The sequence below is a fragment of the Halichoerus grypus genome, chromosome 5 (genome assembly GCF_964656455.1).
Source record: "Halichoerus grypus chromosome 5, mHalGry1.hap1.1, whole genome shotgun sequence".
Lineage (NCBI taxonomy): Eukaryota > Metazoa > Chordata > Mammalia > Carnivora > Phocidae > Halichoerus > Halichoerus grypus.
In genome coordinates, this window is record NC_135716.1 from 69354201 (window position 1) to 69379514 (window position 25314).

The 25314-nt window shown below is 41.1% G+C and overlaps 1 protein-coding gene across 5 annotated transcripts in view; it reads right to left on the bottom strand.

The window, feature by feature from the left end:
- The window catches only part of CHD7 (chromodomain helicase DNA binding protein 7), a 187221-nt gene that overhangs the window by 55554 nt on the left and 106353 nt on the right, over positions 1–25314 (bottom strand). For all 5 annotated transcript variants that reach the window (XM_078072358.1, XM_078072355.1, XM_078072356.1 and 2 more), the window contains 4 exons: positions 13742–13883; positions 8885–9022; positions 7743–7808; positions 1446–1501 (listed from right to left, as the gene is read on the bottom strand). In XM_078072358.1, the coding sequence (XP_077928484.1) occupies positions 1446–1501; positions 7743–7808; positions 8885–9022; positions 13742–13883 (402 nt within the window). The remainder of the gene's footprint in view (positions 1–1445; positions 1502–7742; positions 7809–8884; positions 9023–13741; positions 13884–25314) is intronic.

Below are 25314 nucleotides of genomic sequence, written 5' to 3' on the forward strand. Positions count from 1 at the left end.
AAATTATGTCAAAATAAAAGGTTAACAGAAACTGTTAATTTTATGAAAATTTTAATTTCCCTTAGAACTCAATAATATCAGACAGAAAAGCTCTTTTTTTAGAACTATGTTTGCCTCATCTCACATGACCGACGAAGGATGACTGGCGTCCCCTGGCCTGGCAGGGCAGTACCTAGTCATGAATGAATCAAGCACCTCAAGCCCCACTTCCACATGCTGATTTGGATGGATGCCTAACTCATGGTGCCATTTTGTGGGAATCAATACTTAAACTTCTTTGCTCTATGTCTGATTTGATAAATCTACCAGAGAACTCTCTCTGGCTTACTTAGTTATCTCTTCCTCACTGATCCTGACACTTCCCTCAAATGACTATATATGAAATCATGTCATATGTATAATTTCCACATGTGTACAACTCATCGTGCTCTAAGTATAAAATGATGACGACACCCACCTAATACAGACCAAGCATTTTTTATCGCTGTATTCTGTATTTCACTGAACTTCCACAATAACACTGACAAGAGACTTTTTCATCTTTTCACTTGGTAAGGGTCTTGCTCACAAAACTTCACAACTATATTAGTTTATTAACACAGTGCCAGTTGCAACAAAGGACAATGATAGAAACCATGGGCCTGATGCTTTCATCTTCTAAGAGTAGGGTAAATTTTCTTAGGCTGTTTTGACAGCAGCTCCCAAAAGCCTCTCTTTAAACTCTAGAACCTATTAAATATGGTACTTGAGCTCCTTGCCTTGAACATTTTTAATTTAATTTTTACATCATCCTTGAAGACTTTTGTCCTTGTTCTGTGATTGTTGCTTAGACTAGAAAAAGGCCACAAACTTCTTTAGCAGGATGACTACTGATCCTCACAACTTCGCTGCCTCGTCAAAATGTGTCTGGTCCTACGTCTACAATAAAGAACAATAACTCATGTGTTCTTCAATTCAGTTTTCTAAAAGTTATACAATTCAAATTTACCAAAAACAGACAAACAAAAATCACAGCTGAGCGCATTTCAAAATGTGAATGATGTCACGGTTTCCTAGAGCCTTCGCCGGATAGTGGAGGTCTCACCTCAAGCGGAGGAGGGAGAGGGGCCTCAGAGTAAACTTCACTCTCAGAGGACAGGCAAACACTACTTCACTCACTTTTCTATTACTGTATGAGGTTTTATCCCTTCTAAAAAGAATTTCTTGGTTATACATGAAAGCTAGTCAACTTTTATACCAATTACTCATTTTCCAGGAAAATTAAATTCATGAAATTTCAGAGGCAAAAAACTTAGCAGGCGATGGCCTCCAAAGCACTAAATAAACCATACCAAAATTTCCCAATTCCCACTTATTTTTTCCTTTTTCCCATTACTTTTTAAATCCTTATTTAGGATTTAATCGGGGATCCCGATTAAAAGAAAAAAAGATCACTGTTTACTTACAAGTTTTTGTATTTCACATAGAATTCCTCAACTTCTACCTCCTCTCCAGAGTCCTTCTGCAACAAAAGAAAATTTCAGGCACATGCTTAAAACCAACTACTAGAATATTCCAAAAGTAATGATTTACTCCCATAGGAACACAAAACAGGAATGACAAAGGCAGTACTGGACGTTCTTGTAGGATGAGCACGCTGCGAGTGGTAGGAGGCCAGGGAGAGGAAGACTAACACGCTCAGGCCCATGCGTGCTACCCGATGTGCTACAGCTTCTAAGACATGAATCATTTTAACTCCTCCCTAACCACATGCAGCTTCATTCACAACAACCTGACCCCAAATCTGGCTCTCTGCCAAACCCACAGTGTTAAGGAGACGCCAAGTGTACCATTTTCTCAGGCAGCAGCCAATTAGCAACTGCTCTCCTGAATGCCATATGTATTATTTTTGGCTGCCTCGTGGCAACTTTACATTGTGGGTTTTGTAATGTTTTAAAATATTTAAAAGACATTTATTCCTCCATATAGTTAATAACTCTAAACAAGAAACCATATAAAACTAAACCTTGTTCTTATGCTGTAATATCAGTGCATCACAATTCACAGTTTTAGTTTTACTCAATGGTACAATTAAAATCTCTCAGACAAGATGTCTCACACACATAGCAGCCAAATAAAATTAACACTCCAACTACTACATTTAGGTAAGGTTAAAATCGTGATACGCATCAGCCAAATCAAGAGTTCGGTGGTAAGATTATCTACACCATCTCCCTTGATCCCACCTACTGCCGTGCGCGCAGAAGATACCGCTCAAATGATATTTTAAGTATCTCTTTCGATATTTTTTTCCCTTCTGGTTTTAGGCTGTTAAGCAAGTCATAATATGTAATTTTCTCCTGAACATTTGATCAGATAAATCAGGGATGTAAAACGTAAACACCACTTACAGATGTTTAGGGACTGCTTTTACACTCTTACAAGAGCACCCAAGCCTGCCTTGAGGGTCACACTTGGCTAAGCCGCCTCAGAGATGCTGCGAAGAAAATTAAGGCAAGTAGGAACATGGCAGAGGACAAACAAAGGAGAAAAGACTAGACTGGATGACAGGCTGGCACAGGCTCTGCTCAAAGAGGCTACAATTTCCCTCGATCCCTAATCTTCAAACTACTATCAAAGACTGTGAACTTAAACTTTTCTTTACAGCTCTCACATGTATCAGTTGAACCTAAATTTTAAACTGTTTTTTTCCACCTGGGTAGAGATCAGCAATTAGAAGACTGGATATTCAAGAGTGTAGTCAAAGCCCATTAATATCTGGTTCTAACCTAATGACCTATAAATGGTCATAACCATAAACAGCTTTTTAACCAATATATACAGAACACAATCAATATCCCAAACTTTCAGTTGTCCAAAATAGGAATAGAAATGTTTGCCAGATACCCTCAAGAGCCAGCAACATAAACCTGGAATTAATTTAGAGATAAATTCTAGTCAATTCAAGTGACAATCTATCCAGCCCCACCTTACTTTTTTTGAGCCCCAATGTTACTCCTCCTACTCACACATTTCAGCAGTCATTCTGAAATGCATTATCTCTGCACAGAACTGGATATTCCAGTAGAAAGGCCAAGACAAGACAGAAGACAACCAGGGTAAAGGGAAAGCCAGGATGAACCTAGATCTTTTGACACCTGTCATAGCATTATCATGGAATTCAATTCTAGAATGGAATTCAAATGTCTGGTCTACCCTTTTTACTCTCTGGGTGCTAACTATATTTCTTTCAATTCAGAAAGAGTGTTTCAAAATTACGTTATCTTTGAGGTAGTAAAACAAAACAAAACAAAACAAAACAAAGCAAGCTTTATCATTTCTATGCTCTATTATTTCCTGATTTCCTTCTTCCCAATCTTTCCTCCTATACTGTCTTTTCCATCTCATTCTAAATAGTCTCACCGGCCCATTAATTTCCAAGTGGGCATGAAGGCACACAGGATCAACTCTGGAACAATAGGGATAGTTTTCATTCTGAGTCCTGTTGCCAGAAAGCTCTGACTCACAGCCATGAACTGTCTGTCCCTGACTCTCATCAATACCCATTTTCTTGTCATAATCAGCTATTCCTCTAGGAACCTGCCGTGGAAATGCCTAACAAGAGGGTCTAGAACGGTCTGAGGGGAAGCAATTAGGTTCCAAGGCTTCCTGTAGTAGCACTGGGAGCTGGTGTAGAATTCTACCAGGGCCTGTTTCTTTTGGATTAGAAGCTGTTCTTTGATTAAGTGACCACACATACTGAATCACCTTGCCCCTAGAACTCTAAGTAGAACTGTTTTATACCTTTTGTTTCATAGAAATACGATCTTGCTGACCTCTTCTGCTTTATTAATAGCAAAACAACTAACAAAAGTATGTGAATTCATAAGCCCTCAGGAACACCATTTTAATTATTCACTAAATGGCAGTTTGACCAGCCTCTGGTGATAGTTGGAAACAGCCCCAAAACTCCCCCCATGTCTATAATGGGCATAACCAATGAACAATTGACTCTGAACATACGTGTGTGTGCACACACATGAAGAACCAGCAAATTTATTTTCTGGACAACTACTATTACATTTGAGAGCCCTCTAAAGTAATTTTATGTGTTCAACAGAATATTTTAAAGAAATGTGTGTATCTCTTCATTAGACTCCAAAGCTAGTCTATGAAAATCTTTATTATTCATATGAAATTTAAAGTTCCAAACATATTAAGCTATACTCGTTCCCATTGTTCAAAGGAACCAGAAAATCGACTCCTTTGGCCACCTGGATTCTACAACAGCAATCCAGTAATGATAATCCTATAGCCTAAAATAATGACCTTTCCTAAGCATTCTATTACTAAATTAAGCAGCCACACTGCAGAAACAAAGCTAAACTATAGTGCCAAAAGGGAAAATGTTGTTAAATAATTGACAACAGAAAGAGAAAGCACCTTGATAAAGGTATCAATAAAGCAAAGTTACAAATCACTTCCTACTTCTGACCCAACCTACTCTATACTCTAACCAGAGATAGCAAGTTATAGTTCACTTATGGAGAAATAGGACATAATAAATGCGATGAAGAGTTTTTTGCCTGCTTTACATACTATTTGTTGTTGTTATTAGTGGGCTCAGCTGAAGAGGATTAAAACAAATAGCCTGGAATTTAAAATTAGCTCTTAAGAAAATATATGGGATAACTTAAAGAAAAATAAAGAATTCCAGGGAATAGGGGCGCCTGAGTGGCTCAGTCATTAAGCGTCTGCCTTTGGCTCAGGTCATGGTCCCAGGGTCCTGGGATCGAGCCCCGCATCGGGCTCCCTGCTCAGCAGGAAGCCTGCTTCTCCCTCTCTGGCTCCCCCTGCTTGTGTTCCCTCTCTCGCTGTGTCTCTGTCAAATAAATAAATAAAATCTTTAAAAAAAAAAAAAAAAGAATTCCAGGGAATATAGTCAGAATTCACTTTTAAAACTATTTTTGACCTTTCAATACAAAAAGAATTTGAATTATTATTCCCCAAGGACAGATGGCTCCAAGCAGAAAGGGCTACATGACGGGCTAAATGTGGAAAACAAAAGAAAATTAACCACTGTACAATCCAAAAGTCCATTCTGAAATCTACCTCAAAATTCAAATACAAGTATCAACTACATCCCTTCCACTGGGTCTCACACGCATGAACGTGAGTTTAGAACGACATACATGCCTGGGCCATCCCTATTTAACATGAGGCGCTGAATTACGGAGGCTCGGCCAGACGAGCTCTGTGTCTGCATGACTCCATCACAATGGGAAATGCTTCTCAGGCTACAGTGATGAGTTCAACGGACTCTGAAAACCATTATCTGAGTCCCCACCATGTGTCAGCACCATGTAGGGTAGGCTCTGAGAGCTCACAGCGAGTTTCTGTAGCGCTGCCAGGGGAAATAAAGGCACCTTCTCACAGCTACTTCTTCAACTATTCATGGTAGTAGGCATAGCTAGAATCCACAGAAGATCTCAAATTTCCTTTTGTTTCTATTTTCCACACTTTGCTGCAACGTTAATAAAGCTGATTTTAACTAAAGTAACTATTTCAAGAACATTACCAGTTTAAAAAGTTAGTACCTGCTCATGTTTACAATGTTCTGATGGTTTTTTACCACACTTTATGAAATACCAGTCGTGTACAAGCACTTCAATGAGCTCTATATCTCGTCCTGACTTTAAATCACACCTCAAGGCATACCTCCCCTTCCAGAGCAATTTTTCCATTCATCTCCGTCCGAAAATTCACCACCAACTCAACAAATACTCCACCCTCATATAAAAACACAGTGATTTTTAACCTCCTATGATAAAATAACCCCAGCTGTCTATAAATGGTAACAATACCTATTCCTAACTGTGGGTACCTACCCTTTTAAGGGTCATGAGAAAAGAAAAAGAGCTGTAAAGTGGGCAAAGCAGAAAGAAAAAGCAATGTCCTACATAATGCATAGTCTAAGTAGCTCTGAGTAACAGAGCTAATTATAACGTGCAACCCCCAAACCTGCCGAGTATGCCTACTGAAGCACTATCAACTGGATGAAAATTAAACATCGCATCCAAACCACAGGCTCTTTACTCCAAGTCACTTCAATTCAGTGAAGGGGATTATTCTTTAGAGCATGTCAAGTATTTAAATTTTACCATATATCTACAATTCACAAATTAACAGTTCCAGAGTCATTAGCAGGACAAAAACGCAGCCTTTCCAATGAGTTAAATAGTGCTCATTTCTGCTTGAACAGGTGGGAAATTTGGTTGAAATTTTATCATTTAATTCATCAGAGAGGAAGTCATCACGTTCAAAGAGTCAACAGATAGCCACTCCATATCTCCCCCCCATCCCCCACACTCAATTTGAAAATATCTTGACATGTCATTCTTGATTATTTTCATGCGAACTAGAGCTGTATATTCTGATAAAAACCCACACTCTGAATAACACAATAGAAAAGCAAACAGTACTGCAACAAAGGTAAAGAGAAGTGCCCTGCTGGTCTAAAACCATTTTCAAGGGTTTCTAGACAGTAGCATTTGAAGAGCAAAGGTTCCCTATTTGATAAGCCTGGGGGTCTCCCGGATTCCTCCACATCTCTCTCTCAATGGGAGGTTACATTTTGTATACGTCTTACGTTTTTATTCTTAAAAAAGCTGATTTTACATATCAAAACAATGAGGTTGTACTCCCACCTATCTGGAAAGTAAATAAAAAGAAAGAAGTGCATTTGACAATGATTCAAGCTGAAAGACAGGCACCCTATATCTAAAGGACACCACTTTCTAGGGACACTGGAAATTGTATGCTGGAACACAGAGATGCATCTCGATGACCATGTAATTCTTCAAGCAAAATAAAACATTTTCTCCAACTGGGCAAGAGGGAGATGGTTGGGATGAAACGGGGAATCTCGATCAGTAAAAGAAAATATGGTGTTACTGGACTGCTTTGTCACAGAGGATATGCGTTCCTCAGTGACAAACTTATCAGACTAGTGACAGGTATTTAAGAGTTCACCTTTGCAGATCAACATAAATTTTGACTAATTCTGAAGAAATCATACTGAAGAAAGTCATATCATCTTCAAAAACTACACTGAAGGGGCACCTGGCTGGCTCAGTCGGTGGAGCATGCGACTCTTGATCTCAGGGTTGTGAGTTCAAGCCCCGCATTGGGTGTAGAGATTACTTAAAAAAAAAAAAAAAAAAAAAAGAATCTTTAAAAAAAAATTATGCTGAAAACAGTTCTGTATTTCACCTTTGCACTGACAACAAAAGATATTAATGAATATTTTAACTGGATATGAAGAATGTTATGAAAAGTATGAGAAAACACCTACTCACTAAAATGATAAACCTCCATCCTGGGGCGGGGGCAGGGGCGGGGGCAGGCAGGGAACTTTCCTAAGGGAGATGAGAGGTAAATTCATGTTTATAATTTTTATAAATAATATTTATGAAAGAGGCAGCCTATAACTCTAAAAGCCCTATACATTTCTTTGGCGACTGTTGAGTTTCTTGCCTACTCTAAATGGGGTAAATAAAGCACTGATTGTTTGATATATTTCAATTTCATTTGGGGCTAAATATCCCAAAGTTTTATATTTGGCTAATAAATCAAACAGGATTAGAAATATCACCAGAGTTTTGTTTCACAATAGTGAATTTTTTAAAGGAAATTATAAAGCAAAAAATAACTTAAGAGTCAGACATACACCGCAGATTTTGATCACTCCAAACAGTGCTTACCTGTTTTTTTACTGAACGACTGCTCATGATTTTTTCTACCACTGGACCTTCTGCATCAACAGATTCCTTAAACAAAAACAAAAACAAAAAAAAAAAACAAAGCAAAACAAAACAAAAAAAAAAGTAGAATAAATCAGTCCAAATGGAAATCACTTCATTCCATGCTATAAAAATAAGAAATCATCCCCTTTGCACATCCATCCCCTTTTAATTCATACCCTTTAAATTACTGGGTACAAAGTCACCAGTGAGAAATATGACTGAAAAGAACAAGACTCTCACTCTCCAGAAAGGCAAAAGGAAGATATGTGTTTATTACTTCATGATTATGTGGTTTAATTACGTGGACTAGCATGGGTCCCTAAAGCCAGAGAACATTCAAAAACTCCAGCTGCCAAGAGAAAATAATCTCCGTATGACAGCAGTCAAAAATATAACTTTTCCTCATCTATACCCATGGGGCAAATATACTCATCATTCTGTTATTGTAGGCAGCTTTTATCTATGTTGGCCACATAAAACGTTACATAACAACTTAACATAGCACAAATTACCAAATAAAGTAAAAAACTGCATTTAATATACTTTTCAATGGGTTACCAGTTTGTTAACTAAAGTACAGTAATGGTAAAAGGGCATTAAAAAAAAAAAAAGATCTTTACAATAATCCATCCTACATTACTACCCATATTTTATACAAACTATTTTATCCATCATTTACATTGCACAGAGAATAAAGTATGCCCTGCTGGGTACTACAAGGCAGTAATTTCATAAAGGGGTTCTGACGGTGCCTAACAGCAGGAGACAAGCCTGAGTGGTTTATTAAAGTCCCAGAAGCTAGAGCCCTGAATTCTTCAGAGGTAAATTCAGCCGCCTCCTTGCATCCTCGCTCTGACTCTTCCTCAACATAGACCATTAATTCTCCAAAACTGTGTCAAATTACATATCACAGGCTTATATAAAAATACATTTCAGCAAACAGGGCTTTCTAAAAGATACTGCTGAACAACTACTAGCCCACAGCACGTGAGCCAACAGTAGATGAATGTTCTCCAGCTCAGAGCCCAAGGCTTCTGGCTATGAAATCTCCGGTCCACCTTCTCCAAGGCACGTGAGAACCACACGGAAGGGCGGCTGACCTGCTGCTCCGACTGCGAGGTGTTGGAGGGGGAGTCTCTCCCAGCAGTGTCTGCATCATCTGCCTCCTCATCAGAAATCTTGAACTCCAAGTCTTCCGTGTATCGCTTTCTCTTCACCTGCCTGCTGGAACGTCTCTTCTAAAACAAAAACAAACAAAAAACCCAACAAAGCAGGTTTAAAAAGCCATCGCTGATGCTCTTTATAACTTTTCAGATGGTAAGATATATGTATTTTTTTTTAATTAATCTTAAAAGAAAAGCTGATGAGTTTAACCCTGTAAGTCACCTAAGAAGCCACAGTGGCAATGAACATAATGGAGATGGGGGGAAATCTGGAGTCAGCCGCTGGGGGCTGCCGAGGCTCCACCACCAGCTACCAGACCTTCAGCTGGGCAACGGAAGGAACGACAGAACTGATTCTTTACTCAGAAGTGAAAGCAATATAGAAGCTGGGTGACAGGTATATAGGAGTTCGTTTTACTATTCTCTCTACTTTTGTATGTTTTAAAATTTTTTCTCTAATAAAAGGTCCAAAAAAGTGAAGGCATTAGAAGATAATCTGCAAATTATAAAGTTCTATATAAATACTGAAATAGTATTTCAGAGGGCCATTTAAATAAAAGGTTTGCATTTTAATCTTGGCAATAGTCTGAATATTTTTGAAGAGATAAAGGACTGAATGGCAGAATTTATAATGAATGACTACAAAAACTAACTCTATTCTTTTGGTTAAATTTTTTACCACACTGATTAAAATGTAAAATCCTGGCAATAGCTGGTATTAGTAAGACTATTGGTAAAATAGGTCCCCTCCCACCCCAGTGTCAAAAGGGAACCCAATCCACCTTTGCAGGACAGTGTGGTCATGTCTGTCAAAATTTAAAACATGCCCACCCTTTGACCCTAGCAATTGCACTTCTAGTAAGGTACATATCTTCAGAATATCTGCAAAATACCTCCATTGTTTTTTAGACCCAAACTTTTAGATCTTAGAATATCTGGAAGATAAATTATAAAATTAAAAAAAGCAAGTCAAATAATAATAAGTAACTTATAATTCTATTCAAGGTAACAGAAGCGCTTGTGCATATCTTGTATATGTGGATCATCAATACATAAACTCAAGACAAGGACACTGAATGTCCTGTTTACTTTTCTATGACTCAATGAATATTTCCTAAAAAAATGAACATATATGTGTATACGTTTTCAATCACCAAAAAAAAAATACTGAAAAGACACACAACAAATTGTTAGTAGCTACTGATTCTAGGGAGTGAAGTGAATGGAGCAGGAGGAGTTTTACACTTTCTGTTCAAAATAATTCTATACTGTTAGACCTTTCTGATGAAGAATTAGTTTTGTCAGTTAATTAAAAATGAGGAGAAATAACCTTTCATTAATATGTGTATTTGATAAAAATCTAACATAACTATAAAATGACATGTGTAAGTTTTAAATCACTGATAAATATAAGATTACAGCTTGTAAATGAGTTCATGAAGCACACAGAATGAATAAAAATACTGAGAAAAGTAACACTAGCGAACTTTTTACTAAGAACTATGAAATAAAACTTTTTAAAAAGAGACTCGTGAATTTTAAAGTTGGTCAGTAGTAAGGCAGAAAGGCAAGTCACCCCACCATGCAGATCTGGGGAGGAACAAGCAAGGACATTCGTGGCTCGAGTCAGGACCAAGGAAGCCCAGCACCTCTACCCTCATTTTGTTTTATTACTTTTCTGCTCTCTCTGCTCTCAAGACGGGATGTGAGATGACTCACAACACAAACTCAGTATAATATGACCATCAAATAAGTTGTTGGAGACTATGAGCTCTTAGCCCTACACGGTTGTGACTGGAGGGGTGCAAAGCACTTTTCTGACTCAAGGTCTGTGGGATAACATCTTAATAATGGACTTCCTAACGGCTCAGACCAGCAGGAGTAGCAACCTGGACCAGAGGTTCCTCCTCTGACCCTCCTAGTCAGCCCCGCCCAGAACCAATTCCACGTGGCGGGGGGGGGGGGGGGGGGGAGGGGGGGGGGCAAAAATCAGCAGGGGTTCTGCCATCTGTGACCCTTCCCCACACCACCGAAGGCAGTCTGACCTTGTGGACCCTGGAGTTGAGCGCTGAGCGTCTGAATTAGCCCTGGTTCTCACTACATGACCTTGGACATGTTATTTTGTGGACCTCAGTTTCCTGGTCTGCAGAATGGGGTTAATGGTAGTTAACTACGTCATAAGCATACTTGAAAATCACATAAAGGAATTAGACCACACAATGGAATTCATTTAAAGCATTTAGAACAGTGCATGGTACATATGAATGCCAAATGAAATTAGCAGGACTAAAGTCATCATGATTAAGCTCCACCTTTCCAAAAAAAAAAAAAATCAGAAAGCACTGAGGCTACCAGGCCAGGCTACCTTGCACAGCTTCCCCTCTCTCTTCCCAAAGCTGATCCAGAGTAACTCCTGCCCCTGTACCCATTTAACCACCCCTCACTTCTCAACTGTCAATTTCTTTAAGCTATAAAGGGCTGTTAAGAGGAACAATATTTTAATTTTAATATAATTGATATATTAATATCAATTTAAACTGAAATGGACTAATCTGTATTTTCATCTTGTTGTCATTATTTGAAAGATTTCGGTGACTCAAAACAAAGTGTAAGCATTCCATTTAAACCATAACTCAAGGGGCACCTGGGTGGCTCAATCAGTTAAGCGTCTGCCTTCAGCTCAGGTCATGGTCTCCGGGTCCTGGGAGCAGCCCCGCATCCGGCTCCCTGCTCAATGGGGAATCTGCTTCTCTCTCTCTCTCCCTCTGCCCCTCCCCCTGCTCATTCTCTCTCTCTCTCTCAAATAAAATCTAAAAAAATAAAATAAGCCATAACTCAAAACTTCTGAACTGACACTAAAATAATAGGTCAACTTGTTAAGCTTGGATTGCCTTAGAAAAGTTGCACATAATTAACAACAGCTATACCAAAGAGAAGACTTAAACGTGTTTCCACTATCTCTCTGTTGTAGTACTTTGAGATACAATTTTGAGTTTACATTATATGGCATTTACTAGTTTAAACAAATCAATTGCAGAACTCAAGAACTGTAAGCTCTTTATGCATATGCTACAGGAAGAAACAACAAACAGCAATCAGCATCACTTCCTGTGTCAGGGACACAGAGAAAGACCTGCCTTCAAAGTCAGATCTCCTTGGGTGGTTGCTTGTATGAGCTACTGAACCCATAACAGTTATGCACTAGCCAATTAGAAAGGATGCACTGTTGTTCATTTGAATACATTAGCCTTCTTCTATAACTGAAATGCAGAAGGAAAAAAAAATTAGTATTTCATAAAGTCCAACCGAGTCTCTATTAATACAAATGCTTTTAAGAAACAGCGGCGTTATTTATGAGGGAACAATGGAATTTTCTTGACCTGTGTGAATAAATCTGTTTAATGTTGTCCAAATACTACTGCCATAAAGGCCCTAGTTTAAGCAAACATGATGCAGGAAAAAACACCCTTGTGCATAAAAATAAAATTTAAAATCATTCAAATACTTTAGTTTAAAAGTCTCTAAGCAATTAAAAAAAGATGTCTACTTACCTTTCCTATCTTTTTAGTGATGTGTAAAAGGAAATTACAAAATTCACCCCAACGGCCAGAGGCATCACAAGTTAGTTACGGAACCAAACCAAACCACATTCATTCACAGGTACTCTCTCTTTCCTCTCCCGTTCCAGGCCCTCTTAGCTTAAGCCATTCCGTGACATTATAGACATCAGGGAGTTCTATTAAAAAACAAACAGGGGCATCTGGCTGGCTCAGCAGGAAGAGCATGTGACTCTTGATCTCAGGATTGTGGGTTCGGGCCCCATGTTGGGTGCAGAGATTATTTAAAAATAAAATCTTTAAAACAAACAAAACAAAAACCAAACCCATCTGAAATTCTTAGAAGAGAGCTGCAAATGGCACATTTTTTTTCTAACTTTTAAGCAAATTGGTAGAGGTATAGGTAGCAAATACTTAGTGTGGACTGAACACTCAGAAAAAGGCAAGCAGGCTGTTAGGGGCTGACTTCCTATTTGAGCAGGACTCCAGTAACTGTTCCTTGATAACTTAGATGTCATTCACTAAAGTGACATTCTCAGCCATCCCAGTGGAACATATTGGCATGATTCCAGAGAATGTAACAAGGAAATAATTTTTAACTTACCTTATAGTCCAATCAGTGAAGGCAGTGGGCTTTACACACAAGAATCTAAATTCCTAATGTTTATTCCAGTTTTTCAACTGCTTCCTACAAAATTCTCCAAAAGTCAGGAGAATCTAACACTGAAAAGTTCTGCACCGTTGCCATCCAAAAAAGTCACTAACTTGTTCATAGAAACTTTATTATTACATGATTATACATTTCAACTCTGGCCATCAAATGTCAGAAACCTTAAGACAAGCTAGAGATTATTTTTATTCTGAAAAATAAAAGAATTGACAAGCAACCAAACTTCAGAGAAAATCAGAAATGTGAAAGCAGCTTTACATGATACATATATCAACAATATGTTAACACTAATACATACATCAACATTGAAAGATACGTTTACAGACGTAAATGAAGATTCTCAGTTTTTTTATCACGGGGTCAAAGATGAAAAAACCACAAAGTCAGGGGTTTAATTTCGTGCTGGCCCCCAGCTCTCACCATTATGGATCTAGTGTTCCAGACAACAATAAAGCCACCTTTAAAGCAGCTCTATAACAAAGACAAGGGAGGTCTAGTGTACTTGATATGCGGCTAAAGTTACCCATGCTAAATAACCAAGGCTCAGGATCAGAATGACGGTATTACCTGAACACCTGGGTCCTCATCTTCTTCAGGAGGAGGAGATGGTGGGGGCGTTTTGTCTAAGTCTGAATTTTCAGAACCTTCTGTTTTTCCCTTGTTGACCTTTTTCTTCAAAGCACTTGCTTCTGAATCAGGTTTCTTATTACTAGAATTCAAAGTGGATCACTTAGTGTTCACTTTTTAATGAGGTTTTCCACATGCCCCATGCCTTATAATTCCCACATTAATATCCCGAAAGTATCAATGACAACTGATAAATCGATGCATGTTGGCCATTTATAGTTAAATGGCACTCTCAATTAAGTTTTTACGGCAAAACCCCACACTGATGACCTTTGGCAAATATCTGACCTAATTAAAAAGAAATTTCATGCAAAAACTCCTAGTACCACACTGAGTACATTTGTTCTTCTAGAGAATGCAAAATCCCTGCCAATACACCAAAGCCATAATGAAAAATCAGATCAAGAAGTAGTTTTGCTATCAAAGTTTTTAGGTACAGAATGTTTTTTTTTTTTTTTAAATGTCAAGGGAAACTAGACTATAATGATCATTTCTTTGTGTCTCTTGCAAAGAGTTTTAAATACTCCTATTTAAGTCCTTTTCATAACCAACACTACTAGGTGTCCTCTACTATGTCATCCAGCTACATTATTATCCAATGACAGCCTTTTAAAACATAACAAAATTGGGCGCCTGGGTGGCTCAGTTGGTTAAGCGACTGCCTTCGGCTCAGGTCATGATCCTGGAGTCCCTGGATCGAGTCCCGCATCGGGCTCCCTGCTCGGCAGGGAGTCTGCTTCTCCCTCTGACCCTCCCCGCTCTCATGTGCTCTCTCTCATTCTCTCTCTCAAATAAATAAATAAAATCTTTAAAAAAAAAAAAAAATAAAACATAACAAAATATATGGCAATTTCCTGTTCCACATAATTTTACTTAATGCTGTCTTCTTCATTTAAAATAAGCTTTATTTTGGTGCTAGGCATTTTTTTTTTTTTTCTGACATAGTCACAATAGCCTCTCTTTCAAAAGCTAGGTCTCTGAAATACAAAAATATAGCAAAGCGACCCCAATAATTAAAGTGCATGTTCCTTACTATGTTTCTGTCAAACACTGTGAATGTTACATAAGTCAAAAGACATGAACTCTCAAAAAAAAGAATTTTTAAGTTTACCATTACCTTTAGAACCTTTATTTGACATTCTTTTAGAGTGTACATTTAATGCTACCTTCCATTCCAATTTCCAAACCAGCCCCAAGGTTTTCTAACATTATCACATTATCCAACATTTAAATTCACCTAATTATATTTACTATTTCTAGAAAGCCTAAATTCTAACAAATTTGAAAAAAAAGATGTATTCCAAACACCTTTAAGAAGTTTATTTATTGAAGTTTATAAATTCCAGAAAAGTATGCTGACAGAATGCATTAAACAGCATTTTTTCAGCTTCAGCTACTACAAAGACACCAAGACATCTCTATGCTTTTATTTCAATAAAGCACATGTCATGCAAAATATTTCGAAAGCATGTTAGTATAATAAAGTATCCATCACCCACCTAAAATGTATTTTTGTCATGAGTAAAAAAAATATTTGGTAATCCTAAACTAGTTATTTCTAAATACTCAGAGCTTGTTTTTATTTTGTGAACATTTTAGCATAGTAAATAGCCACATAAGGAAGTAACTTACAAGAATTCAAGATTATAGCAAACGGCAGTTAGGTTTAAAGAGTGCTTTTTATTTAAAATTTTTAAAAAGGCAGTGTCCTAAAAACTTCAAGTCCCCCAAAAGATCCATGGAAAGAATAATATTTTTTAAATTAAAAAAAAATCCATACAACAGTTCCTCATCCAACTGTCCTAGTGTTTACGCTACACATGGACAGAAGTCTCCCCTACTATGAGGCTCCATTTCCAGCATTTATTTCCGCTCTAACTGCCACAAATTATACAATACTACAGCTGAACGCTGGGCCCCTTTCCTTTCATCTGCACGCCAAGAGCAATCAGATTACCCTGGTAACCAGCGGTCACATGACCAGCACCTGCTCTTTTGGCTGGATGCCACTGACTAAAGCCATCTGCTTCCCTCAATCAGCTTTCAAACATTCTCAACACCTGCGCTGCAGTGTTTTGTGGTTTCTTTTATCAAATCAGTGCAAAACTGCTTCCAAAACTTTACATATTTCTCAAATTTGTTTAAATCAGAGGTAGGCCTGTCACAGAGTTGAACCAATGCCAGGTAAAGTAAGTCGGCAGCCGGTGCTTTTCACGGTGACCCCTCTGCACCGGAGCTAAGTACACAATTTAATTTAGTGGGGTTACTGCACCCTGTGTGAACTATCCTATAGGAGTAAAAAGGCTTACTGTCTTAAAGCCACCAGAGCCCAGGTTTGATGAGATATCAATTTGCTGAAGGAGAGAAGTGCTAATGATTTTCCATCTGCCCTTCCCATGAATGAACTATGTAGAACCTCCAAGGCTGCTAAAAGTCAGACAAGACCTCTCCAAATGTTTAGGGGGAAAAAGCCTGTGGCCAAGGGAAGCACTCATCCCAGATCTGATTTCTGAAAGATTTCTGAACTCATTAGAGTTAGCGCCTCTCAGAGACAGCCAAGCATTTCCATGCTGACATCTTCTCATGACACCAATATACAAATCAAAAACACGCCAAGAAGTCAAAAAAGCTACAAGATCCTCGGTGTCCGCCCGAAGACATGATGCAATCAAGGACAAGACGAAGTTACTTTAATTATTAAATTGCCTTTGCTACTGTTTTGCAACAAGCTCGTTTGGATATTCAACTAAGTGTTATATGAAAACTGCTTTGCCCCCCAAAAAGCACCAAAGTCAGAATTTTTAACCAATGAGGTGTAATACAGAATGGTGGGTTAGAGCACTGATGTGGGTCAGACACACCTTAGTTCAAGTTCCGACTGTCACGTAGAACCTTGTCTGTCTGGGACCCTGGACAAGCCACTCCATTTCCTCGTCTGTAAAATGAGGTTAGTAATTTCTATCTTCCTCCAAGATTCGTTAGGAGGTTTAAGTGAGATAGTGGATGAAGGCTTTGGCAGCGTCTGCCACAAACGGCCAGTATGGACGCACATCTGGAAGACAAACAGCTGGGAACAAATCCTCTGGCGTGGCTCAGACCCGCTCGGGCTGAATCAACCGCAGACTCAGACAGAACCCCACTGCACCACAGATCATTTCCTCTAAGCAACACGAGGAGAAGGAAGGTCCTTTATCCATAGTCCCCGACACAAGCTGGAAGAACAAACCAGCCCACAATCCCAAAGGCCACTCCTCTCCAAGCCCAGGACCACTGCGCTAGTCCAGGCAGGTGTCATCTCCCACCTCAGCCGTCACAACCCCCCTCCGTCCCCCCGCCGCCTCGTCACCCTCGGGACCCACAGGCAGGGTGACCCACTGTGAGGCTGCTGGGGAAAATCCACCTCCATCGGCATGATTTAAACCTCTCTGGTTCAAAGCTAGTCTTTTCTAATGTCAGAGCCAAAACACAGCCATACAAACAGTCCTCTCCCAAATTACAACTTGGAAAGCTGGAAGGCACAAACAGGGCAGCTCTTCCCGTTGGGGGTAAGAGAATGTTACTAATAAGAAACCTCCCTTAAGCTGACACTCCAATGTTGAGAATGAGGCCGCCGAGCAGCCCGGCGCAGACACAGAACCTCCAACAGCTGCCGTGATGGCTGCTCATGGGAGCAGGCGATGCTGGCCCCCGCGCGGTGACCTGCCGGCGAGGACCACAAGGAAGACTGGGGCCGTGCGGGGAACGCTTTCTCACTGCGGCCCTAAATGGCCTCTGCCCTGGAGACATCATGTCTGCCCCCACTCCTCTCCTGAACCTGCTCTGCCTCCCACGTTTCCTAGTTCAGGGATATGGCGCTGCCACCAAAACCCAAACCCAAACCCAAACCAACCCAACCCACCCTGCACAAGTCACCACGGTGACCAGCTGAAGTGTAAAGCTGACAGCACCCTTCGGCTTGAAGTCCAATCCCGTGTGCAATAACGCCTGAGAGTCTGCATTGGCATATAAGGCCTTCTGCAACTTTTGCAACTGGCAACAGTATTTGTCTACTTTTCTCACACCCCAAACCCTCCACCCACCCTTTATGCTGCAGACACGCAGAACTACTCCCTAGCAGGTCCACCTATCTCTTCCACCTCCATTTCCCTCCCCGCTCCATCTACTGCCATCACTCATTTGGAGAAGCCTTTTCTGGATCACTCCACCTACATGTCACCTGGTGGACCCCACACAAGGGATATTTAAAATACACACAATATGGGGGTTGCACTCCCGCAATGAACCCAAACCAAAGCTGTGTGTGTACCTGAGTGTGTGTGTGAGTCTATGTCTTTCTCCAACCATCTCTGAAGCTCAGAAAAGAGGAAGAAGTAGGTCTTATTTATCTTTGTTTTCCTGGTGCCTGGTCAGGTATGATCCTTATCAATTTTAACAGATCGATTTAACTAAAGAGCCCAAGTAACAGCGACGATGACAACACACACATATACAGCCCTTATGATGTGCCAGGCACTACTCTAAAGGGCTTTTCTCATTAACTCATTTAAGAAAACCCCACAGAGATTCTATCTTTATGATGAAAGACCTATGAAGCTCAGTAAAATCGGACTAACATGCTAACGAAATAGAAGGAGACTTAGCAAGTTTTCAAAACCAGTACATCGCTATACTTCCCCTCCCTCCTCCTCAAGTTCTTTCATTTCCTCAGCCTTATCTCCCATCATTGCTGGTGTGACCGAGATACAGAGCCACCCACTCCTGAAGTGAGACAAGCCCTTACAACCTTGGAAGCAGCACATTTTTCTGGGGATGGTGCTAGCAGTTTGAAGGGCCGCTGTCCCTTCACCAGCTCGATTTCCATTTCACATTTTATCATGAGAGCAGGGTCACACAGGTGGGCAGCTGGACACGCTCAGGGTCCATAGCTTAGTGACATTTCGGTCACCACTCCTAGACCAGGCTCTAAAGTGCTATAATTGCTCCCAGTGTGGTCAAAGCACAGGCCATCTTGATGAGAACTCTGAGAACCCAAACTTTGTCCTCAGAGAATACATGTCATATGGAGGGACGTGCTGAGGACATTCCATACCCTTTACGGAATGGTTCGTAGTCAGCTTCTGACTGTAAGGGTCTACAATGAAGGGTTACATGGCAGGACTTAAAATGGGGTGGCATGAACTCATTCCACCTAAGACACAGCACAGAGATAACTAATTCTTTTTGGTGAGAATGAGTACAAGGTTTTTAAACAAGCCAAGGGCCAGAACTTACTATAAATCCAGCTAGCTGCCCTGACTTACTGCAAAACAGAATGCAGTTAAAGGATTAGCATCAGCCCTAAGGATCTAAGTCCTCAAAAGAAGAAAAGCAGTTTGAAAATGAACCACATGTGATGAGAATATGGTTAGTGAAGGTCTGGACAATGGGAGGGAGTCCTCAATCAGACAGACACTTCAGATGGGATAAGCTAGTGAACATTCTCCTCATACTGGGGAAAATCAACCTTGAGGCTTAGGTCGTGAACATTAATCAGATTTGTGTGCAGGGACTCAAGCCAAAATGTCATACTATCATCTTTTAGAAGAAGAGTAAAAGGTATTGAAAGATATCCTTGTATTTTATATGCCCAAAAGGTTTTTTAATAAAGAATCAAAATTAATGGATGGAAGTGAGAGAGACGTTCCTGGCACAGGACGTTTGTGGTGTATTGCAATTCTAAAAGATCCAGGCTGCCATAATGAAAACTGTAATAAGCTGTGAGGGTCAAGGGCCCAATGGTGGTGGAAAGAAAAGCATCAAGCCTCTCAACTTGAGTATAGGATTTTCCTCTAAGTTTTTAAACCATGAAAAAGAAACTTAAAAGAGAAAGAAGCAAAAGAAAAAAGAGACAATATAAAGTACTAAGAGCTCAAAGTGTCAATTAAGGCAACATAAAATGTGATACATCATCAAGTAAAATTAACCCAACGAAACAAAATAAAAATTTTAAATAAAGTCCTTAGACTAAAATTTATGCAATGGCTAAACTAGAATGGAATAAAACGCAGAACAAACAGAAAAAGCTAATGATGAAAGAGACAAACTGCGCCGCAGACAGTAAACATAAAGGCCCACCAACTCCTTCCCACGAAGGCGGTCAGAGCCGCCGAGGTGAAGGTGAAGGCCAAGGCCCGGGAGCACTCGGGAGACTGCCGCAACGCCAGATATGCTCCACAGGACGACCTGGGGCAGACAGCACCCGGGTGGGATGGGAGCAAGGGCCTTGACCTGCCCCCCACCCCCACCCTCGGGCCCCCGGCCAGTCAGCCTGCAGGTGCTGAGCCACCGGCCAAGCGGATGCCTTGCCACCCCAGCTCCTCAACTCCACCCATAAATTCTTCACCCCACTCTTCTGCCTGAGAAAGGGAAAGAAGAGTTGAGAAGAGAAAGAGAGAAGGGGAGGGGATTCTATTTTATTTCTGAACAACAAACATAGGATTTCAATGACAAATTAATAGGCTTTTTTTTTTAAGTTCTCTGAAAGTTACTGGATGGAACACCTCTAAGACATTTAATTTAATCTAAATTGTTACCTTAAATAGCTCTTCTAGCATCAGGTACTCCTTAAGTACATTTACTATGCTAAATTTTTAGGAAAGAACAAAGAAAGTTAGAAAAGATAGAGTATATTTCAACTCAACATGCCTCACCTTTACATTTTACAATCAAACTTTCCAAGGATGAAGAAACTGAGGGTCAGACAGGCGACACACTCAGCCTGGGAAGTGGCACTGCTAAGACGGGAGCCACACCCGTCTGGTTCCAGGGCCCTCCTCTGAGTCCTGGACCTGGCCTGAAGGCATCTAACCTCCTCATAGAGATCTCCCTAAGAGTCCAGTGCACGCCTGGCCTTTTGGCGTGCCCTTCAGGCCTCGGGGACCTGTCCTAGTGAATGTCTTCTGTTACCTGGGCCATCTCTGGGTAGCCTTCCAGTAACATCAGAACCCCGTCCTGAGGACAGCTACAGGGTTGCTGCCCTTTATTTAAAGGAGGAGGAAGGAAGGAAGGAAAGGAGGGGAGGAAGGGAGGGAGGGAGGGAGGGAGGAAGGAAGGAGGGAGAGAGGGAGGGAGGGAATGTAGAATAGAAAGCCTCTTGAACGAGCCAAATCCATTTTTAATATATTAAATATATTCGGGGTGGGGGAGACTCATCATGCAGTCAAGAATTATCATTGAAAATCTAAGGGTTACTGAGTTTTATGGATTGAATTAAGATCTGCCAGTAACATGGAAAAGAACTCTAGTCAGCTAATACGTCATCTCATCACAGAAGCTCAACATGAACACTGGCCACTTTGGCTATATGGCACCACCTGGCACTGCAACATAAAGAACTGAATAAACCAGGGGCGCCCGGGTGGCTCAGATGGTGAAGCGTCTGCCTTTGGCTCAGGTCATGACCCCAGGGTCCTGGGATGGAGCCCCGCATCAGGGTCCTGGCTCAGCAGGGAGCCTGCTTCTTCCTCTCCCTCTGCCTCTCTCCCTGCTCTCTCTCTCTGTATCTCTGTGTCTCAAATGAATAAATAAAATCTTTAAAAAAAAAAAAAAGAATTGAATAAATCAGACATTACAAAACGAATGCAAAAAGTACACCCTTTTCCTATAGCATGTTCTCCCAAATGCCAAACAGTAGGGCAGAGATGTGGCTGCTCGTGCCCAATTCTCAGATGCCACTCTTATTTTTAGGCACAGCATTCCCATTACCCCCGAAGGGGGACACTGGGCTAACTCTGGCAGTTAGAACCCCACTCCAGAGATTCATAATGATCTTCTCCAACCTGCCAGCATGGCCAATACAACAAACGAGACATGCTGCTCATCCACATTTTAATCAGGTGCTACAGGCAGGTAGAGAATTAGGCAGAGCGAATGGTAAAACCCACAAGGAGAAAATATTACCACCCACTCTAACAGGAGAAGCCAAAGGACCATGACATTATACTGTCCATACAGATATCAGGGCTACATATACAATTAGTATTCTAATGGAAGTTCAAGGGTGTTATCTCTCAAACATCAAAATAAAGAAGAATGGTGTCTTTTTTCTTAATTCACACTATTTCCCTAGTTAACATTTTTTTTAATTTTTTTTTTTTTTAATATTTTATTTATTTATTTGACAGAGAGAAAGACAGCGAGAGAGGGAACACAAGCAGGGGGAGTGGGAGAGGGAGAAGCAGGCTTCCCGCCGAGCAGGGAGCCCGATGCAGGGCTCGATCCCAGGACCCTGGGATCATGACCTGAGCCGAAGGCAGACGCTTAACGACTGAGCCACCCAGGCGCCCCAACATTTTTAAAAATTTTTTTAAAATGTATTTGAAGAGGGGGAGGGAGGCAGAGGAAGAGGGAGAAGCAGACTCCCCACTGAGCAGGGAGACTGATGCGGGCTCGATCCCAGGACCCTGAGACCATGACCTGAGCCGGAGGTAGCCGCTTCACCGACTGAGCCCCCCAGGCGCCCCCCTAGTTAACATTTTAAAGCTAGGCCACACAGACTTGTCTGAGAAGCTGCAGGGAGGGCTGGTGTTTCAGATGCCCAATGACGCTCTCAGGGTGGCTTTGCACAGCACCCAGACTTGAAGGGGCCCTTACCTGGGCAGAAGACAACCAGCAGAAAGATCTTTGTATATCACGTGACAAATTTTGCATTTGTATTTATTTTCCTACTTTTCTTTTTTTTTTTTTTTTTTTTTTTAAGATTTATTTATTTATTTGAGAGAGCAAGAATGAGAGAGAGAGAGAGTACATGAGAGGGGGGAGGGCTAGAGGGAGAAGCAGGCTCCTTGCCGAGCAGGGAGCCCGATGCGGGACTCGATCCAGGGACTCCAGGATCATGACCTGAGCTGAAGGCAGTCGCTTAACCAACTGAGCCACCCAGGCGCCCCTATTTTCCTACTTTTCAAAAACATTTTCATATATAGACATTTTTAATAATCATTTTAAAAAATCAGCCTAGGACTCCTTCTGCTCTTTATCTTCCAATTCTTTTTTTTTTTTTTTTAAGATTTTATTTATTTGACATAGAGAGACACAGCGAGAGAGGGAACACAAGCAAGGGGCGTGGGAGAGGGAGAAGCAGGCTTCCCACGGAGCAGGGAGCCCAATGTGGGGCTTGATCCCAGGACCCTGGGACCATGACCTGAGCCGAAGGCAGACGCTTAATGACTGAGCCACCCAGGCGCCCCTCTTTATCTTCCAATTCTAACATCACCACCACCTCTACAATGGCAACATGTGTTCCGCCCTAAAATTCCACTTACAAAAGCCTTCAAAGGAACGTGTCTCCAGAATGACCCCCCTTTAACATCCCACTGCCACCCACAGCCCCCTCCCCCCCCACCGTCCGTGTGCGGGGTGCAGTGAGAGCTGGAGGCGGGGTCTATGCCACTCTCTCCGACAGACACCAAAGTGGCTGCAGGCCACCACTTTCAAGACCACTGCAGCTCCCTGGACAGGCAGAAACAAACTTTAGCAGGGCCCAGTGTGGCCTGTTCCCGCCTCGAGCACAGAGCAGGAGTTAGCAGAACCTACTTTTTAAGGGTCAGTAGCATTGGGCATTCTCTTCTCCCAAGGACTATGAACCAAACCACACGCTGCTAAAGCTAGCACAGTCTGTACTAAAAAGTGGCTGACGGCTACTCCCTCGCTGCTCATTCAGCTGATTGAAGACAACCTGGATAAAGGAAGGGTGGTAATGCGGCCTGTCACCGGCAACACAAAGACTTTGAGATGGTCATCCTGAAGGAAAAAAGGATTTGGGGTTAAAAAGACCCAATGGTGGGGCGCCTGGGTGGCTCAGTCGGTTAGGCATCTGACTCTTGATCTTGGCTCAGGTCACGATCTGGGGGTCCTGGGATGGAGTCCTGAGATGGGGGCTCCCTGCTCAGCGGGGAGTCTGCTTAAGATCCTCTCCCTCTCCCTCTGCCCCTCCCCGTTGGCATGCTCTCACTCTCCAATGAATAAATGAATCTTAACAACAACAACAAAAAGACCCAATGGCCCCCTTTCAAAGAGAAGATAACCGTTCAAGACCACCAGGGTAGGCAGCACCTCCCTGGTCCCATCCCTGACCTGGAGCTTGGATTTAATGAACCAGAGACCTGGCAGGGCAGGCCAGCAGGAGGAGAGGCACAATGCCCGCCCACAGGCACTTTCTCTCCCTGTTCCTCTCCAATACTGAAAGGGCTCAGAAGTCCGTCTTGTGACTATTCGTTAAAAAAATCTGCAGCCTTTTCTGCAGGCATACTGTCCAAAATACTTAATGCAAAATCTCCAATTACCCAATGCCATGAGTCAAAACTAAATCACAGGATGTAAAAGAAGGAACAAGAAAACAGAAGAAAAGCTGTGGGTTTAACTTACCACCTATGTAACTGATGGAGAGGTATCTGACTCTCCAGGTTTTCTGTACTTATTAAGTAAAACTAGTTTGATGGTTTGCTTTTGTGTCTCATCTCTGCTGAGAAATTGTACATGTATAAGAGCACACTATATAAACTATGTATTAGGTTACCAAAATATACCACCGTTGGGCTCGTTGGCTGAATAAAAATATTCCTCAGGTAAAATGCTGCTACTTTCTTAGATCATAACTGAGGAAAAAAAAAAATCTGAAAAGCAAAGTTCCTCAGAAGAAAGTTGCCACATAAATATTAATGATAATGACAGAGTGGTTTGCAAAAAAATATGCCTTACGTGTTTTTGGTACTTTGCGTTTTTAAAAAACAAGAGCAGTATGTTTACTGTCCACTTTTAAATAAAATATTTCACCACTCTTCACTGAGAAATAGCATTTTAGTCTCCTAGTAACTTTAATGTTGGAGGTGGAAGACAGCAAGGAAGCTGCACCAGAAGCAAATCTCCACGGCTCCATTTAACTGGCGCTTCGTTAGTCAAGTCACAGTCTTTGGCCAAGTTCCCTTCTTTATGTCCATTCAAAGAATCTTTATATAGCTAAATGGACCACTAAATCCTTCAAGAGTCATTCAAAGGAAGCGCTTCCTCCAAATTCTCTCTCATTTCACAAGGCCCGTGCATACACAACAGAAAACGCATTGAAGAGAAGAATGCAAATCCTCCTATTTCAGCTCCTTGAATCCTTCCATATGCAAAATGGCATCCCCTCCAGCCCACAATGTCTTAGCTTTTATTTTCAGTATTTACTGCCAATATTTGAAGGCTATAAGGACACCTGGGGAGAGCACTAGGAAAAAATGGGTAGAAAAATACATATTTAACATAAAAGGGAAAGAAGAAAGATACATTTCTAATAGAAAAGTGGAATGCGGCCCATTTTTCTCATTTTTAGATTTTAAATGTCTTTTCCTGAAAGGCTGAATACCTTTTTCTGTTTCCCTCCCATTCTATGCCACAGCTTCTGGGCAGATTTTCTGAGTCCTCCTGCACAGGCAAGACAGTACCATTATATTCTGGTTGCCCAAAGAGCCAGTTCTTGCGGAATGGCCACAGATTCA